The sequence below is a fragment of the Maniola hyperantus genome, chromosome 15 (genome assembly GCF_902806685.2).
Source record: "Maniola hyperantus chromosome 15, iAphHyp1.2, whole genome shotgun sequence".
Taxonomy (NCBI): Eukaryota; Metazoa; Arthropoda; class Insecta; order Lepidoptera; family Nymphalidae; genus Maniola; species Maniola hyperantus.
In genome coordinates this window covers 9,169,968-9,189,878 of record NC_048550.1, presented here as the reverse complement: position 1 = coordinate 9,189,878, position 19,911 = coordinate 9,169,968, and the positions used below count along the sequence as shown (strand labels likewise).

Below are 19,911 nucleotides of genomic sequence, written 5' to 3'. Positions count from 1 at the left end.
TCGCACCGGAAGGCGCAGCGTTGGAAGACCCCCCCACTAGGTGGACGGACGACATCAGACGAGTCGCAGGGAGCCGCTGGATTCAGGCGGCGCAAGACCGTGGCGTGTGGAAGTCTCTACAAGAGACCTACCTATGTCCAGCAGTGGACGTCTATCGGTTGATTATGATGATGATGATGATGATGATAGATGATGCCCGCGTGGATTTAGATCATAAACATCCCACAGAAACTAAGGTTTTAGGGGATAAAAAGTATTCTCTGTATGTATCTCCAGGATACAAGCGATCTCTCATCTCTGTACCAATCCAGTGGGAACTGCTCGATTTTCCGGGATGAAAACAAGTACCTAGGTAGAATGATGTCTGAATGATGATAGATTTATTATTAAAGATCATAAAACTATCGTACAATCAAATTCAGTGTCACAAAACCAAAGTGACTATACCAGATGCGGTGACGTAAACGTAAGGCGATGCGACGAATCGCGGCATGAGTTCCTTGTTAGTGGAGTCGCAAGGGTCATTGCAGCGCTCGCCGCAGCGGTGAACCGAAAAACTAATATAATGAGCATGTCGGTGACGTGATCAAAAATCGCCCAATGCGCCTAAAAAAGCTTTTACTTCACTGTCAAATTCAGTGTCACAAAAACAGTAACTTACCAGATGCGGTGACGTGGCAGGGTAGCTGTACTTTGTGCCCGCAAGGCGATGCGAAGTATCGCGGCATGAGTTCCTTGCACTTGGTGGGGTCACAAGGGTCGCTGCAGCGCCCGCGGCAGCGGTGCCCGCAGGACATGGTGAGCTCGCACGGTGTCTTACAGAACTGACGGTCCGGCTCTATTCCACACTCGAGCGTAATTTCGTGGCCACATTCGGGGATCCTCTTCTTTACCTAAGTAATGGAAATTACGAGGATTGAAGTTTGAACGCGTTATGTTCACTGGGAAAAAATCTTTAACCATTATTTTATCTAATGATCATGTGGAGTATGGGTTTCATGAGGGTTTTTGCATATTCCAACATTTTCATAGTCTTAACAAAAAATTTAAAAAATATTTTTCATACTATCATCTACTACTATTGAATACCTACTTACTAATTTAATTTAAATCGTTTGACTATTCTTTAAATTATACTAAAGATACCTATTATAAATTCGAAAGATTAATTTTTATATACAATTTTTTTCCCGTGGTTTGACGATTTGTTTGTTGAACTTTCAAAGGCAGGTAGGTTACAATGACAATACTCACGATTTGTTTGCAGTCCTTCCCGCAGACTTCGAAGCACTTCTTCTTGCAGAAGTGTCCGCAAGGCAGAACGCGCGCACATTTCTGGTTGCACTGTTTCTCATCGGGGCTCTTTGAGCAGGCGATGCGCACCTTGTGTTTGCAGGCCTGCCTCTTTTTGTTTACCTGTAGGAAATAAAATAAATAAATTTAGTGCGCTGTTAGTGAAATTGCGAATACGATATAATAATGCGTTCAGGGTTTTGTTGTTTGGAGTCGGTGCCAATGTGGAGTCACAAAACAATATCAAGAGTAGATAGACGGTTCGTGCGGCTAATTGGCACCGGCTCCAAAAATATTACTATAGAACTACAATAACTTTTGTGTACATAATATATTGGGTACCTAATAACTTAAATTTTTTTTTACTTTTTTGTGTCGGTTTCTTTTTAATTTTTTTTTTGTTACTAGCTTTGTTTAATCACTAGCTTATGATCGCAACTTCGTCTGCGTGGATTACACAAATTTCAAACCCATATTTTATCTCCTTAGGTGTTGTATTTAAAAAAAACATAGGTTGGAACTGGATGACAATGCAACATTAACTTGCTTTCTTGGCTGTCTGTTTGTTAGTTATTCATATCAATAAGTTTGGTGAAAAGTTTGCAATTGATTTTAAACTCACTTTTATGTCTCTGTTTGTTTGTTCATCTGTTCGGTACAAATTTTGCCTTGTTCTGTACTTATAATATATACAGGGTATAACCAGAACGCTGGCAAAAACAAAAACAGGTGATAGTATTATGATTACTGATATGATATCACAAAAAAAACCGGCCAAGTGCGAGTCAGGCTCGCGCAATGAGGGTTCCGTACTACAGTCGTATTTTTCGACATTTTGCACGATAATTAAAAAACTATGATGCATAAAAATAAATAAAAATCTGTTTTAGAATGTACAAGTGAATACCTTTCATATGATATCCCACTTGATATAGTCACTCACTTCGAAAGTTGAAAATACTAATTATTAGTTCATGACCACATTTTTTTTTTTTTTGTGTGATCTAAGCCTAAATTCACGGTTTTCAGATTTTTTCCCAAATGTCAGCTATAAGATCTACCTACCTGCCAAATTTCGTGATTCTAGGTCAACGGGAAGGACCCTGTAGGTTTCTTGACAGACAGACAGACAGACAGACAAAGTGATCCTATAAGGGTTCCGTTTTTCCTTTCGTCGTCGAATAATTTTGTAAAAGTTTATGATAAATTAAAACTACCTAACTATTCATAAGCACTTGTAAAAAGTTTACATGAATAAAAAAACATTCTATTCTATTCTATACAATGCGGGTTTGAAAAATATTAAATCACTTAAACTACAAAATGAGGCAAATGGTTATTGGTATTGGATTGTGTTTAGGTAGTTTAACTATAACGCTAAGTTTTTGCTAGCGTCGTTCTGGTTACACCCTGTATATCAGTACCCTTATTATAAATGCAAAAGTGTGTTTGTTTGTTGGTTTGTCCGTCAATCACGTCGCAACGGTGCAACGGATTGAGGTGATTTTTTGCATGGGTATAGGTAAAGACCTGGAGAGTGACATAGGCTACTTTTTATCCCGGAAATCAACGAGTTCCCACGGGATTTTTAAAAAACCTAATTCCACGCAAACGAAGTCGCGGGCATCAGCTAGTAGAGAATAAAAGTAAAGAGAAAACCGTAACATTGTAATGGAGTCACATACTTCAACATTGCATTCGTCGCATTCCTCGTGGCACCTCTTGACACACTGGTGGTCGCCGCGGTCACCCTCCAACTCCATGGTGCATCCTTTCTTAGCCTTTGCGCATGGTTTCTGGCATAAGTACTGAAACAAAAAACATGATAAAAAGACATTGCATTATTTGATACTTGATTCGTGGTGCAAGTTGGATGTCTGCATTTTATTCGGACTTAGTGCATGGAATGTAATATTGAATTGACCGCGAATGAAAATTTTATAAGTATGGACTGTGGCGACGTTTTAAATTTAACACAAAAATAAGTACCTACAGTAATATCTTATACACTATCTGCGGAAAAAAGTAAGTATAGCACTCTCTGAGTTACGTAACCCCATACAAATAAAAAAGATAAAAATCTCAGTGGACGCTAACCATTTTGAGACACCAACCAATCACAAACGTTTCAAAAACATTCGAAATTCAATTCGAAAATGTTTTCAAAAACATTCAATATTCAATTAGAAAACATAGTTTCGTGATTCGGTGTCTCAAAAGCACCCGCTGAGATTTTTTTCTCTATCATTTGTATGGGATTACGTAACAGAGAGAGCGTTATACTCACTCGTTTCCGCGGATACAGTATAGTAATGACTGTGGGTTATTAGTCCCGCAAATTGCTAATGCGCGTGGTCGCCTTTAGTGACGTTAGCACAAGACTGAAGTTTCGAGCTGATGGTATATCTTTATTTCGGCTGACGTCATTTCGATGTTAATGAGACATGGTTCCAGCGCAATAGCAATTTGCGGGACTTATACAACTTACCCGTTCGTGATGCGGGTCGTCCGTGACGTGGCAGGTGCGCGTGCACACGTGTCCACACTTGTCGACGCGGTACTCGCAAGGCACCGGACACTTTACCTTTTCAGTCGCCATGTAACACGATTTCTTCACCTGCGATCGTAACACAACTTTGTAGAATCTATCTTTTTAATTTGTAGACTAGCGCTGCAATAAAATCTGCTGACCAATGATGTTTCACACTACTGGATCGCGCTTGTCTAGAAGATACCTACTGACTATTTGAAGGTAAGTACCTATATATCCATAGTCTGCTAGCTTTTCGCTGCCAATATATTTAACAGTTTTGATGTTTTTTTTTATTATTTTTTGACTAGCGCTTGGCTGCAATCAGACCTGTGTGGGAAGAGATGATGCAGCCTAAGATGGAGCGCGCTTGCCTAGAAGATGCCTATTCACTCTTGTCTTGAAGGTACCCATATTATAATTTGGTGGGAAAACTGTTCAAAATCTTGGCGGTTCGAATTAGAATTGTTTGGTAAAGATAGATTGCATCCCAGGAAAGGACACATACCTACTACTTATTAAACGTAAATTACTTAACCGAAGGCACCAGTTATATTTAAAATTTAATAATAAGTAATCTAAATAACTGTCTAACTCATCAAAGCCGAGTCAAAACCCCTTTAACCTAGAAAACTGAATTTTTGCACAGAGATTTCCTTTATTATGTACACTAGGATAAAGCGAACTTTCGGAAATATACCCTTATTTATCGAGGTTTTATACATCTTCTTCTTCAAGTGCCATCTCCTACCGAAGGTTGGCAATCATTAAGGCTAACTGGATCTTGTTTACTGCTGCCCTAAACAGTGATCTTGTACTCATGTTAAACCACTGGCGAAGGTTCTTGAGCCAGGATATTCGTCTACGGCCAGGTCTACGTCTGCCTTTTATCTTGCCCTGTATTATAAGCTGCAGTAGATCGTATTTTGGGTTGCGCATAACATGGCCCAGATATTCGAGCTTTCTCCTTTGCACACATTTAAGTAACTCAGTGGACTTCCCCATTATTTGCAGCACGGTGGTATTGCGTACACGATCTCTCCATGAGATTCGCAACATTCGCCTGTACACCCACATCTCGAACGCCTCCAGCTTGTTGCTCATCGCTTGCGTTAAAGTCCAGGCTTCGACTCCATACAATAAAACTGAGAAAACATAGCACCGTGCCAACCGCATCCGAAGCGGTATTTTTAAATTGCGGTCACAGAGAACTCTTTTTAGCTTTATAAAAGCGTTTCTTGCCTGTTCAATACGGCACCGTATTTCCAGACTGTGGTCGCCGGTTTCGTCAATCATGGTTCCCAAGTACCTATACCGTTGGACTCTTTCCAAATTTCCATGGTTGAAATACAAGGAGGTGTTCTGCACAGGTGATCGGCTGATTATCATATATTTGGTCTTCTTGCAGTTGATATTGATGCCGTATGAGTTGCTTGCAGAAGAAACTACATTGACTAATGACTGTAAGCCTTCTAGACTATCCGCTATCAAGATTGTGTCATCCGCGTATCGAATATTGTTTATGGATACGCCATTTACCGTTATTCCCTGGTCAATACCGTCGAGTGCTTCAGAAAATATTGCCTCCGCGTACATATTGAATAGCAAGGGAGACAATATACACCCTTGGCGTACACCGCGTAGCACGTCCAATGTCCATGTAGGATGATGTGTAACCGTCGACCCTTACATTGGCTGTTTGCTCCCAGTACAAATTCTTAATAAAACGGATATCCTTGTAATCTAGGCCAGCTCTCGTCAAAACCTCCATAAGCTTTGTATGACGTACACGATCGAAAGCCTTTTCGTAGTCAATAAAACAGACATAGAGATCGCAATTTATGTCTAAACATCTCTGCATTAAAACTTGAAATTATACATATTACTTGAAAATAGAAACACATTAACACCAGAATTCATAGTCAAGATTGGGGCTTCTTTAGAGAACTATTCAGACGACGTGTGTTGTCTACACAACCTTAATTCATTGCATAAAGTTTGAATATTACACATATCGTTTCAATCGTCCTATAAAGAAGCCCCTATCTTGACTGAATTCCCGTGTTCGTTGTATTTACCTCATGGCCACAGATTGTTAACTTAGCGGGGACCACTGTCAAGCACCGAACTTTGGGATCGTTAGGGTCCACGTGACAATTCACTGACATATTGTGACCACATGGCAATTTTTTCATCACTTTTACTTGGCACGGCTTGCACTCATCCGCGCATTTCAACGGGCAAACGTGATTCAGTTCGCAAAGAATCCTGTGAACCAAAGATAATAATTTTATTTGACTACACACACTAGATGACGTATGGCGCTGAAACGTGGACACTGACAGTTGGCCTTGTCCGCAAGTTCAAAGTCGCTCAGCGGGCTATGGAGCGGGCTATGTTGGTTATCTCTCTGAAGGACAAAATCCGTAAGGAAGAAATCCGTAGGAGAACAAGAGTGATCGACATAGCCCAACGAATTAGCCAGCTGAAGTGGCAGTAGGCAGGCCACGTCTGCCGCAGAACCGATGGCCGATGGGGCAGACGTGTTCTGGAGTGGAGACCGCGTATCAGCAAGCGCAGTGTGGGACGACCTCCAACCCGCTGGACTTTAAGAAGATAGCGGGAAGTGGGTGGATGAGGAAGGCGGAGGATCGTATGTGGTGGCGTGCTCTTGGGAAGGCCTATGTCGAGCAGTGGACGCAAACAGGCTGATTGATTGATTGATTGACACATACTAGAGGAGTTTATTTGTCTCAATATATAAAAGGAAAAGGTGAGTGACTGACTGACTGATCTATCAACGCACAGCTCAAACTACTGGACGGATCGGGCTAGGCATGCAGATGGCTATTATGACGTAGACATCGGCTAAGAAAGGATTTTGAAAATTCAACGCCTAAGGAGGTGAAATAGGGATTTGAAGTTTGTGTAGTCAACTACTAGTCCTTCATAAAAATTACTCATAAGATTTTGATCAAATGAGGCATTGTTGACTGCACTTTATAATATACTTATACTTCTTCTTCTTCTCGAGTCGACGGTCACCTCAAACACGGGCAACCCAAAAAGTCTATGTAATAATAATACGTCTATGGTCTTGTAAAGTAATGACGTCATGAGAAATGCAATATGGCGTATATGCAACAAACACGCAACCCTCCCTTGGGCTTCGCCGCAATCAGGTGAAAATATACCAAGCAATAAATAAAAAATGGCTTTTTTTGTGAATCTGAACGGACAAAGGATAAATAGGTACAACGACAGCTACAATATCACGATCGCAATCACCTCTAATTGGTTGACACTTGACGTTGAATACCATAAAATCATAACAATTGCGATTGTAATAACGATTGATGTAGGTTTTCCGCCATCGATCCACTGACATCTGCAGTTCTTGCAATCCACGAAGGCGAGTGGCTCATGGTTGTGTTTAAGTTACATCGGTATAAGGTTGGTACACTGAATGTGTGCGTTTGCGAGCGCTTGCTCGCGACTGCTTGGTCCGACATGCACACACACTTACGCGATGCCCGTATATCCGACGTAACCACAAGTAAAGTCCACTCGCCTCCGTAAATTGCAAGAGCACAACTAACCTTTCACATTTCAATGTGCACTTAGTGTTTGTATGGCCTCGATCGTAGCCGTGGCACATGAGTGGGCAGGCGTGGCCACACGACAGATTGTAGTTGCACTTCAGAAGACAACCGCCTTCAGGAACTTTACTATTAAAATCTTGGGCAGTTGAAATCTACAATAATGATGAATAATGATTAAAAGTTATAGTTAACTTGGGCAAAGGATAGCCTAGCACACTAGGACGCCATGGCTGCGTCCGCGTCGCTGGCTACGTATAGTACGCGACAGTTTGAGATGGCAATCCAAAAGGGAACACCCCGCACACCCGCACAACCCCCACGCTAACCCAGTGCGGGCGAGCGAGTGTGCGGCGCGTCCCCCTGCCTCATACCCCGATTGCCATCTCAACTTGTCGCGGACTTTAGCTAAGGCCAACAACTCAATATCAGCGAACACAAACACGCGGGCGTCCATCCTGGTAATCTGTTGTCCACTGAGAGAGGGAGGCGTAACTTAAATGGATACTTGTAGGTATATAAAATGATGTGGCCAGGTCGCCAGAGTATCGTAGGGGCCGGTCAGTCGTGGCTACGCTTCCTTGTCCAAGTTGTCGATGTCGCCAGACAGTCCCCCGATTGTGTAAGAAAAACGTATACAACGTTATCGTAATCAGTAGTAAATTCTGCCCCTTGATTGGCTGTGAAAAAATGTAAACAGCGAATCAACCAATCAAAGGGTAGAATTTGCTACTGATTACAGGATAATATTTAACAACGAAAGTGTGTGCGGGCGGAATTTAAAAATCGCAGAATTTTTGTAGGTATAATGACAAGCCGATGGCCTCTCCAATGCCATATTTATTACATTGGGTAGGCATTGTACTTACCACAGATATTTGACTACTGTGATTTTCACACATTAGTCGTAGGCTTGTACCAATAGATCCAAAACCTTCTAACGTGGCAGCGACCTTCGTCCAAAGCGGCGAATTGCTTTTCAGAATCTCAATGTTGCCGAATATGTAAAATCCTGAAAAAATACGAGGGAGAGGATGTAAAAGAGGGCGTGCGTTTTAATATTGCGTGCATGCCTATGACATCAGTGTTTGATGTATGCTCGATTACCAGCGAACATAAGGCATTCGCACGCACAACAGACTTAACCGTTTAAGTGCGGACACCAGCCCAGAGTGAAGAAGAAGAATGCATTCACAAAGACATAGATCTGCGTAGATAACGTCACGTAAGTGTAGTTACCTATACTTGATAGTTAATCTAGAAGTCTTCTCTTAAATTCTAGACTGTGGTCTTATAAGTGGGAGGTCTTGGATTTGATTTCTAGCACGGGCAAGCTAGGAATTTTTCATTTTAATTGTCTGGCATGGTGGTGGGGCTAATACGGCCGTGGCTAGTTACCACCCTACTGGGCAAGCTGTGCCGCTATGCGATTTAGCGTTTCGGTACGATGGCATGTAGAAACCGATAAGGGGTATGTGTTTAATAAAGGAGCATCAATAGCTCAACCGGTATAGGAGTGGACTGAAAACCGAAAGGTCGACGGTTCAAACCCCGCCCGTTGCACTATTGTCGTACCTACTCCTAGCACAAGCCTGACGCTTAATTGGAGAGGAAAGGGGAATATTAGTCATTTAACATGGCTAATTTAAAAAAAAAAAAGGTAAAAAAAGGTTAACCCGCTTTCATCTTAGACTGCATCATCACTTACCGCCAGGTGAGATCGCAGCCAAGAGCTAATTTATCCATACTATCCATACTAATATTATAAATGCGAAAGTGTGTCTGTTTGTCTGCTAGCTTTTCACGGCTCAACCGTTCAACCGATTTTGACGAAATTTGGTACAGAGTTATCTTGCATCCCGGGGAAGGACGTAGGCTACTTTTTATCCCGGAAACAAAAAAGAGTTCCTACGGAATTTTTAAAAACTATTTCGAAGGACGAAGTCGCGGGCATCCTCTATGGAATAAATAAATAAAAAGTTTGTATGAGTTGTTGATTTATATTATAGGTTGAAAATTGACCATTTTTGAAAAATTAAATATAACAAATTATTATCATGTAACGCTCCCTAGTGCTAGTGCTTCTATACATAATGTATATATTATTTATGGAAGCACTATACCCAAAATCGATTAATGGACGGAATGATAAGCAACATAGTAAACCTTAGTGGTTTTTTTGTTGTGTTAAAAGTATTTGTAAAATGTTCAATATTTGATAGTTAATAAAAAAAAAAAAAAAAAAAAAAAAAAAAAAAAAAAAAAAAAAAAAAAAAAAAAAAAAAAAAAAAAAAAAAAAAAAAAGGTATGTATACCTTCCTTGGCTCTGGACAAGGCCACACAGACACGATTCTCGGTGGCCAAAAATCCAATTTTGTTATCGTCGTTGTTTCTGACGAGCGACAGAAGAATGATCTTAGACTCCTCGCCTTGGTAGTTGTCCACAACTGTAATCTTCACTTTAGACAGGTGGGAATATTTAGCACGTTGCTGAAAATAAATCAGTAAGAAAATAACAGTTAAAACTACTATAGTTTCAGACAAGGCAGATATTTGACTGTTTTTTTCAGTTAAAAATAGTTGTGACTGAATAAAAGTTTTGACGGTAACATAAATATTATAAAACTGCTGGCAAAGCCTGCGGGAATGTTGTGAATCCCTATTCCTTCTAATTATTATACCTTTCTCATGTAGAACATTTGGCCGGAGTATGCAGCTAAAATTGTGACGTCTTCAGGTTGGTAGTCTTGCTGCATTAGATAGTTTGCCAAACCGAGGACCATGTCTCCTTCCTTTTCATTTGTTTTGCTAGCACTGTCGTCTACAACCTAAAATAAGCAGATAACATTATAATGTAAAACCAAAACTTCTGTACTACATCACACAAAAAATATTAAATTATGGTCATGAACTAATAATTAGTATTTTCAATTTTGGAAGTAAGATAACTATATCAAGTGGGGTGGGTATCATATGAAAGGTCTTCACCTGTGCATTCTAAAACAGATTTTCATTTATTTTTATTCAACATAGTTTTTGAATTATCGTGCAAAATGACGAAAAAATACGACTGTAGTACGGAACCCTCGTTGTGCGAGCCTGAGCACTTGGCCAGTTTTTAATAAAGGTGAACCGTACTTTTGACATGACAGTTGACACAAAAAGTTAAAATGGCGAGTGAGTTCTCATTTTGTACGCATTATACAGTGTACAAACCTCCTCTTTGTAATCATGGGTGAAGAAGAACACGTTGCACGTGACACCCCGCACGTTCGGGAAGTCTTCGACAGAGGGATGGTTCTGAAGGTCGGGATAGATTGCCGGGGCGATCAGAGCCGCGATCTGCGGCCGCATGCGATGCTGCACGGCGAGGCGCCGACTGTGCATGTCGTTCATGATCATGCGCTCGAACAGCGACACTTCGATGTTGTAATGCTTCGCCAGCCTCAGGTACGATGCCGACGGTCTGAGCTGCTGGTGGTCTCCTAATAAAAATTACGTTTATTTTGACCAGTACTTCGATTGCGGTAGAATGATAGCTATAATGTCAAGATAGCAATCACCTCTGATTGGTTGATGCTTGCTCACTATTGGCTACAATGCATTGTTTCAACAAGAATCGCACAAGATCAGCCAATCACAACAATTTAGATTGTACCTAATAATGATTGTTGCACAGGTTCTTTTTACAATAAAAAAGGGGGACTCTTTGAAATATAAAGTCAAATGTGACTAATTTTAATTGTAGTGACTCTATCGTCAGTTTCTGTTACGAAACAGTAGTAAGGAGAAAGTTTTCAAGAACAACAATGCCAATTGAAATCTGCAAAAATCTACCTAGGTAGTCTATCAAAAAACCTGGACCGTTATCCTAATGAAAATGTATCAATTTTGCTTACCTATGAGAATAAGGTGTTGACACCGTTTTGTCAAAGATGTTATAATGTGCTGCTCCAAGACTTCTGCTGCTTCTTCCACTATCACTGAATAAGAAAATTCGTTAGATAGTCCACAACAGGTTGAGATGGCAATCGGGGCACAGAGAGGGATATCTACTCGTGTGATCGGGGTATGAGGCGGCGGAGGGACGCCCCGCACTGGATTAGCGCGGGGGCTGTGCGGGCGTGCGCGGCGTTCCCTCCCCGATTGCCATGTAGATCTGTCGCGTACTATAGTTATAGTAAGTACCTGAAGAGGTAAACAAATGGTTTCTCGCAGAAATGCTTTTAAGCGATGCGCCATAGATAAAATACCTAGGCCAATTCTGTCAAGAAAACCTATAGGGTACTTCCCGTTGACCTAGAATCATGAAATTTAGCGGGTAGGTAGGTAGCACAAGTAAAGGAAAAATTCGAAAACAGTGAATTTGTGGTTACATCACAAAAAAAGTGTTCAGGAAAAAATTAATTTCCTAAATCACTTTAGTCATTAGCTTGCAGCTGTGTTCTTCATAGAATAAGTAGGTACCTAATTTAAAAAACTAAGCGTCTACCTACGACAAATTGATAACTGAAAAAACGTTGCCCTTGAATATACAATATACATATCATCGATAATATCATGATATGATACTTATACACCACATCTGACACCACTTTCTCGTATGGCAAAAATACATTCCTAAAACAAACTCCTAAAAGGCCGGCAACGCATTGGTGGTTCCTCTGGTACTGCAAATATTCATGGGCGGCGGTAATCACGTAACATCAGGTGCACCCGCCTGCACGTTTGCTCGCCATTTTTATTAAAATAAAAAGAACCTAGGTAACAGGGAAAAAATATTAGAGGCTAGGGATACATACCAATAGGTGGAGCCAAAGCTTGAATAAGCTTTCTCAACCTGGCAGCTCCACTTGTCGTCATGCCTATAACTTTGTAGTTCTTCAGCAGCTCATAGTCCACTATCATCCTAGATTCTTCGTATTCAGCACTAGCTATTTTTAGAGTGTCCTAAAAAATAATCGAGTACGCGTTAATATCTTAATCCACCATCACCATGACCATGAACGACCCATCGTCACCGGCCCACTTCTGAGCTCGGGTCTCCTCTCAGAATGAGGCTTAGGCCATAGACCACCACGCTGGCCCAGTCCGGATTGGTAAATGCGAAAGTGTCTGTCTGTCTGTATGTCTAGTAGTTTTTCACGACCCATCCGTTTAACCGATTTTGATATAGCTTACATCCCGGGGACGGACATAGGCTTCTTTTTGCCCCGGAAAATCAAAGAGTTCCAACGGGATTTAAAAACCAGTCAATTGCGAGGCGGACTCGCACACGATAGGTTCCGTTTATTTTTTAATTTACATTGGGGTCTTTTTGAAATATTATTATTTGTTGTTGTAGCCGTAATACTCGTTATGTGAAAATTTCAACTCTCTACCTATTACGATTCATGAGACACAGCCCGCTGATAGACAGACGGACGGACGGACAGCTGAGGCTTACCCAGAAGAAAGATGTTTTCAGAAGATGTGTACCTAAAAGATGTTCAAAGATCTGTTCCGATTTTTGACCGGTTTTTAATAAAAAGAGAAATCTGTATCGGTTCAAAATAAGTAATTCAGTTCAGATACATACCTGCAATGGCTGAACCTTTTCTCGGAGATCATTGGCTACATAATTTGTCCACTTGAAATACAAAATCCAACGGTCAACTGGGTTGATACGGGTTGGGTTTCGCAAATTAGCTTCTTTGCTGACTTCAACTCCTTGGCGGTGATAATTTCTCATCTCCTACAATGGCACAAGCAGGCTAAATAAAAAAGTGAGTGTCTAGACAACAACAAACTGTTGTCAGATTTAAAAAATTGTACGGCCGCAAGTGAAGTTATCCTATTGAAAACCGGCCAAGTGCGAGTCAGGCTCGCGCATTGAGGGTTCCGTACTACAGTCGTATTTTTTGTGATACATATAAATAAATAGAAATCTGTTTTAGAATGCACAGGTGAAGACCTTTCATATGATACCCCACTTGATATAGTTATCTCACTTCGAAAGTTGAAAATACTAATTATTAGTTCATGATCACAATTTAATTTTTTTTGTATGATCTAACCCTAAATTCACGGTTTTCAGATTTTTCCCCAAATTTCAGCTATAAGATCTACCTACCTGCCAAATTTCATGATTCTAGGTCAACGGAAAGTACCCTGTAGGTTTCTTAACAGACAGACAGACAGACAACAAAGTGATCCTATAAGGGTTCCGTTTTTCCTTTTGAGGTACGGAACCCTAAAAATTATACGGCCGCAAGTGAAGTTATCCTATTAAAAACTAGCTTATGCCCGCAACTTCGTCCGCGTGGACTACATAAATTTTGAACCCCTTAGGGGTGCATATTCAAAAATCCTTTCTTAGCGGATGTCTACGTCATAATAGCTATCTGCATGCCAAATTTCAGCCCGATCCGTCCAGGGAACAAATTTTTATAAGCTAACAAAAACTTCACACATGCAATATCTGATGGTCGAGTGCGAAAAAGCTGCATCTATCATTGTAACAATCTTAACCTCGAGACCTCATCATAAGCATGATTGTCTAAGAAAGGATTTTAGAAATTTCAATTCCTAAGGGGGAAAAATAAAATAGGGGTTTGAAATTTGTGTGGTCCACGCAGACGAAGTCGCGGGAATAAGCTAGTTGATAATAAATCATAGCTTACTTTGAATGTCCGGATTAAGGATCGCGTTATAATTATTTCTCTATGCAAATCATACTGTTCTTGCCTAGATTTTGAATTCCTGTAACGCGAAGACAAATATTTGAGCTGCTCGTGAGCCTTTTCTATTGAGAACGAAGTTTGTATATTCATATCAAAAGTACTACTTAGATTTTTTGTTTCAAAGTCATCCAAAGTAAACTCTTGTCGGTTATCGAATTGTTCATTTTCATTATTGTTGGCATTTCCAGTATCTTCACCTTCGAGCGCAACGGGCTCGTTGAAGTCGAACTCAACATTCTCAAAAAGCCAACAATATAACGGATCTTTGAAGTTCCCATTAGAACGTTTATAAAATTCACCGATAACAATACATTCTGGGACATAGCTTCTTATACAGTTGTGACTGAGAACAGATGTGTTTAAGGATTCGATGCATTCCTGTACACTTTTCAATTTAAGTACACATTCCTTCAAGTTCTGTCTTTGTTCAAAGAAAAGTCTGCGACTCGACGTACTTGATGTTTTCTGCGCTTGTTTCCGTATTGTATTCAAATTGATTTTCTCCATTGCTTCGTTTCGAGACTGGCCGCCGACGCGTACGATGGAGTTCGTGATAGGCAAGATCGCTTCTAGAAATTGATCGAGAGCGTGATTCGTGTAGCATACTAAAAGCAAAAGAGTTCCTGCGGAAGATCGAAGATTTTCTATTAATGTTTTAGCTACTTTCACACCCAAATAAGTCTTGCCAGTTCCAGGAGGTCCCTGAATGACGGCGAACTCGTGGGTAAGGGCCATTTTGTACGCGTCATATTGGCTTTCGTTCAAGTTCAATTCTTCACTGCTTGGCCAAGTATCGATATCTAATACTTTAAATTTTGCTCTTAAATTTAGTTCAGTTTCCACGGTGTATGATCTATTTTCATCTACGTATTTCGCAGGCTGGGGCTCAGGCTGTGGAAAATACGACACATTTTATGGAAAAAAGAGGGTCTGGATGATACACGTGAAGGTGCTTCGATATAATACCTATATAGGTAAGTACTGAAATTATTTAAACCTATTCCAGTGATCTTTATTATTCAATAATAATAAAGATCACTGGAATAGGTTTCTGATTTACAAAGTATGTAGGTACAGTCTTAGAAGGGGAATCAAGGCTTATGACGTAGAGGTCTATAATCTAGAACGTATTAAGTACGAGCTGATGCCCGCGACTTCGTACGCGTGGCTTTAGGTTTTTGAAAATCCCGTGGGAACTCTTTGATTTTCCGGGACAAAAAGTAGCCTATGTCCTTTTCCAGGTCTTAAAGTATACCCATGCAAAAAATCACGTCGATCCGTTACTCCGTTGCGACGTGATTGAAGGACAAACCAACAAACAAACACACTTTCACATTTATAATAGGGGTAGTTATCACCTCGGCATTAAACTTACATTGACATCAATTATGTATTTCTTCATCGCTATGTGATCCGGGAAAGAAGGTTCTTGCATAGCTTTTAGCACGTGATAGTATGGTTCGAAGTATACTTCGCTTTCTATCATCGTGTAATTTTCGTTTTTATACAGATCGTCTCCAACTTCTACATCAACCATTGATACCGGAATCTGAAATTATTACACAAAGCATTTTTACATTATTATAATCGATAGACGTCCACTGCTGGACATAGGAATCTTGGTGTGTCATTAATTACATAATGGTAGCGGCTCCCTGCTTCCACATAGGTATATCTCCAGTATGAGTGCTATTCCTACTCTTAGGTTTAACGCATATTTGCTAGTGATAATATCACGGACCGTAGACTTAGACCCCGAAGCACGGAGGAAAGTAAAAGGCTAAATTCGGTCACCCACTTAATTACTAACTTACAGTACATACGCGGCAGAAAATAATGTACATCGACCTTTAGAATGCGATTGGCTTTGTAGAGTGTTGTCTCTGTCACTCATACCTATGGGACATTTTGTCGGTCTCAACGACAGATACAATGTTCTACAAAACGGGACGTTTTGTCGGTCTCAACGACAGATACAATGGTTTATAGAAGCTGGCGTTACTTTGCGGAAGTCCATGATATACAATAAACCAAAATCCGCTGAAACAGGTCGAATCTGTATGATGCAACATGCAGCATGCGAAATGCACCGCCCGCCCTCCCACTGCTAACCATGCAGGAAAAAGCAGCTACCAGGCAAGCAATACGCACCCGCACCACCACCACGCAGCACCACACAAATCCCAAAACACACTCACAAACACACTAGATACAATGTTCTACAAAATCGCTATCTCTTTCTAAAGGTCGATGTATATTATTTTCTGCCGCGTAGGTACCTACTGTAAATCAACGTTGCTTAATCAGCGCAATGGACTGAAAGTCTGAAATGATATGCGGTTTCCACAAACTGATACTTATAGAATCTAGAATATTTCCTTACCTTTCCTTTATCGAGATATTTTGTATCTCTATCAAGGATTGTAGCCACAATTAAGTTTTTACAGTTGTCCTTTGTGAATAACACGAGCGACCCAAAAATAAATCGCTTGTTATGGGACCAGTTCATTTTTTTGAATCTTTTCTTTGTGGCCGCGTCAAATTCCACGACTGAGCCTACTTTTTGCGACGATACGTAAGGCTGAACAAATTTGACGTTGCGGAATACTCTAAAAGAGAAAAAAAATTAACGACAGCTAACGCTAAAAAAAAATGATAAAAGTTAGGTACCTAGCCATACTTAATCTTAGCTTAAGATATATAAAAGGAAAAGGTGACTGACTGACTGATCTATCAACGCACAGCTCAAACTACTGGATGGATCGGGCTGAAATTTGGCATGCAGATAGTTATTATGACGTAGGAATCCGCTAAGCAAGGATTTTTGAAAATTCATTCCCTGGGGGAGGTGAAAGGGAGGGAGGTATAAGGGGGTGAAATAGGGGATTGAAGTTTGTGTACGCCACGCGGACGAATTCACGAGCATAAGCTAGTCTTAGCTTAAGATTTATAGAGCGCACTTTGAAAATAATATACATACATGGTAGAAGACACCTAGGAAATATTAAGTACTTGCTAAATCCATGAACCTACAACATTGTTAAAACAAGACAGCGTTATTATTTATTTCAAACTTACCTTATGTGGTCGTATTTTCTTTTCGTTGGATCCCGTATGAATTGAACTGTAATTGAAAGTATAAAAATATACATTAGTCAGTCATCAAGCCTTACCTAAAGTAGGTAGGGCTAAATCGAGAAAATATGCCCTAAAAATATCTGGTTAATATATTTATGAAGTTCGATATTGCAACCCAATTTCTGTAATGGCGTCACGTAAAAAGACCTCAGACCTGCGCAGTGGATGATTTATCGATCTAATTGGTTGTAAAAAGTGATGAAAGGCGACGGCGGGGGTGCCTCTCGTCTGTCGGCTGGTAGGCTTCTAACCTTCCGTTTCGCGGGCTTTAGCTGGTAAGACTGCAGTACAATCATAATATCTATGACACATCCTCGCCACTGTCGTCCACACTGCCACAGACCATTTTAACGTGACACTTACCGCTGTATATAATTCGATCCACTCTTGGTGGCTGAGAAGTTCTGTGATAGGTCTTCACAGGTACGGTACAGAAAGGCAGTGATGGAAAATATAATATCAGTCACCCAAAACATGACATTGCGCTGAGATTTGTGAATCACAGCCGCTAATAAAGTTTGATCCTCACTATAGGCACAGAAAACTTTATAGTATAGTTCGCGACAGGTCAAGATGACAATCGGGATATGACGTGGGGGTACGTTCATCACACCAGCACTGTTAGCGTGGGGGCTGTGCGGGTGTGCGGGGCGTCCCCACCCCGATTGCCATCTCGACCTGTACTGTAGCGTACTATAGGTACGAGTAACTTCCAGTAAGTTACTGAAAGTAAGTTATACAGCTACAGAAAGATACAAAACCGTTTGAAAATAAGCTTGTTACGACGCAATTAAGTGCATTTCAGCTCACCAGCACTGTAGCCTAAGTTTAACAAACGCCTCTCTTTTTATCTGGTAAACTCGTATCTTTTTACAACCCTCTCTTTTTAGAATATATTTTTATTCAAGTAAACTTTTACAAGTGCTTTTGTCGTCAGGTAGTTTAATTTACCACTGGTTCGGTGCACTCTCTCTTATAAAATCAAAGGGTATCGGGTGCCGTTGGCAGCTCTCGCGATCCCCGCATCTCGGGCACGGTAATGTTATCATATTATATTACTGTGTCTCGGGTCACGTAACCAAGCGAGTCGGACTGCGCGCTGCTGTAGATACCTACCTACCTGTATATGGATAATGTGCCTAATTCCGTTGTACAGAATCTCTAAACTAAACTAAAATAGCATGTCTAAATCTATTGCTATCCCTTTCATAATGTTGCTTGCGGAAAAGGATAGCACTAGATTTATACATGTTAATTTAGTTTAGTTTAGAGATTGTGTACAAGAGAACCAGCCGTATTGTACTCACGAGTCACGACGGGAAATCCCCCACTTTTGTGTCTAAGTTTTACGAGTAGTAGTTAAAAGCAAGAAGGTACTAGTAGTAATGAATGATTGGACGATATAGAGGGGTTTATTTACGTACTTATAGGGCCTGTACGAGAAATTAAGAACAGCTGCTAGATAGTGAAGGTTTTCGCATGATCGTCATCATCAACAGCACAGCGCCGGCTCACTACTGAGCACGGGCCTCCTCTCAGAAAGAGGAGACCAAGCTAGCCAAGTGCAGATTGGCAGACACTATGATGATAATTATCGAAAATGAAGGCCCAGTTCATTAGATGACTTACGTATCCCGTCACGGAGAGGGCCGAAGCAATCTTCACGGAACAGCCTGAACTGCACGTCCAAGTAGTGTTCGACGTCACGATATCCGCCCTTCACGACATTCGACCGAAGGTATGGACGCTCCTCGATCAGATCGCCTCGTCTAGGCACGACACTGAGTTGTCTAAAACTCTCGGGTGGTTCCTGTTCTTCATCGTCTACGTTGAGCTTTTTGCGCTGCTCTCCTGTCTGTTGATTTAGTAACAATATACGTAAGTAGAGTAACCGACATAGCTCAACGGGTTGCGAAGCTGAAGTGGCAATGGGCAGGGCACATAGTTCGTACAACCGATAGACGTTGGGGTCCCAAGGTGCTGGAATGGCGACCTCACACCGGAAGTCGCAGCGTTGGAAGACCCCCCACTAGGTGGACGGACGACATCAGACGAGTCTCAGGGAGCCGCTGGATCCAGGCGACGCAAGACCGTGGCGTGTGGAAGTCCCTACAAGAGACCTATGTCCAGCAGTGGACGTCTATTGGTTGATGATGATGATACGTAAAATAAAAAAAAATAGGTCAAGTGCGAGTCGGACTCGCATAACAAGGGTTCCGTACCATCGTACAAGAAATACCAGCTCTTAGTTTTAAGATGTGATGTGTGGCACAGTTTTGTAAATAAACGTCTTTTCTTTCTTTCAAATAACCGAACGGACGGACGGAGGGATGGATGGACAGATGGACAGCGTAGATAATAGGGTCCCGTTGGCACACTTCGGGTACGGAACTGTAAAAACATACCTAATGCCTTAACTTAAACTATGCAATTTGCATGCTATTTTGTAACGGTACATCCGTGAGTATTACGATAATATTGTGTTGAGTAAGTATCAAATATACATATAATAATAATTAATTGTATAGGTATGCTTGATGAGTGTTGATGAGTGTTAAGTATCTATGCACTGTAATTAGATTGTTACAATGCTAGATTCCTATCAGTACCTATCATTCTCATAACAGTT

The 19,911-nt window shown here is 40.9% G+C and overlaps 1 protein-coding gene across 1 annotated transcript in view; it reads right to left on the bottom strand.

Annotated features, from left to right (window-relative positions):
- LOC117989042 (NFX1-type zinc finger-containing protein 1-like) overlaps nucleotides 1-19,911 on the bottom strand; it is a 28,934-nt gene that overhangs the window by 4,915 nt on the left and 4,108 nt on the right. The window contains exons 5-22 of the mRNA XM_069503281.1: nucleotides 18,912-19,137; nucleotides 17,223-17,268; nucleotides 16,528-16,753; nucleotides 15,520-15,693; nucleotides 14,085-15,035; nucleotides 13,001-13,156; nucleotides 12,225-12,372; nucleotides 11,322-11,405; nucleotides 10,639-10,907; nucleotides 10,104-10,250; nucleotides 9,738-9,912; nucleotides 8,292-8,434; nucleotides 7,423-7,577; nucleotides 5,902-6,091; nucleotides 3,782-3,910; nucleotides 2,979-3,101; nucleotides 1,255-1,416; nucleotides 662-893 (exon numbers count right to left, since the gene is read on the bottom strand). Coding sequence (XP_069359382.1) covers nucleotides 662-893; nucleotides 1,255-1,416; nucleotides 2,979-3,101; nucleotides 3,782-3,910; nucleotides 5,902-6,091; nucleotides 7,423-7,577; nucleotides 8,292-8,434; nucleotides 9,738-9,912; nucleotides 10,104-10,250; nucleotides 10,639-10,907; nucleotides 11,322-11,405; nucleotides 12,225-12,372; nucleotides 13,001-13,156; nucleotides 14,085-15,035; nucleotides 15,520-15,693; nucleotides 16,528-16,753; nucleotides 17,223-17,268; nucleotides 18,912-19,137 — 3,736 coding nt within the window. The remainder of the gene's footprint in view (nucleotides 1-661; nucleotides 894-1,254; nucleotides 1,417-2,978; nucleotides 3,102-3,781; nucleotides 3,911-5,901; nucleotides 6,092-7,422; nucleotides 7,578-8,291; nucleotides 8,435-9,737; nucleotides 9,913-10,103; nucleotides 10,251-10,638; nucleotides 10,908-11,321; nucleotides 11,406-12,224; nucleotides 12,373-13,000; nucleotides 13,157-14,084; nucleotides 15,036-15,519; nucleotides 15,694-16,527; nucleotides 16,754-17,222; nucleotides 17,269-18,911; nucleotides 19,138-19,911) is intronic.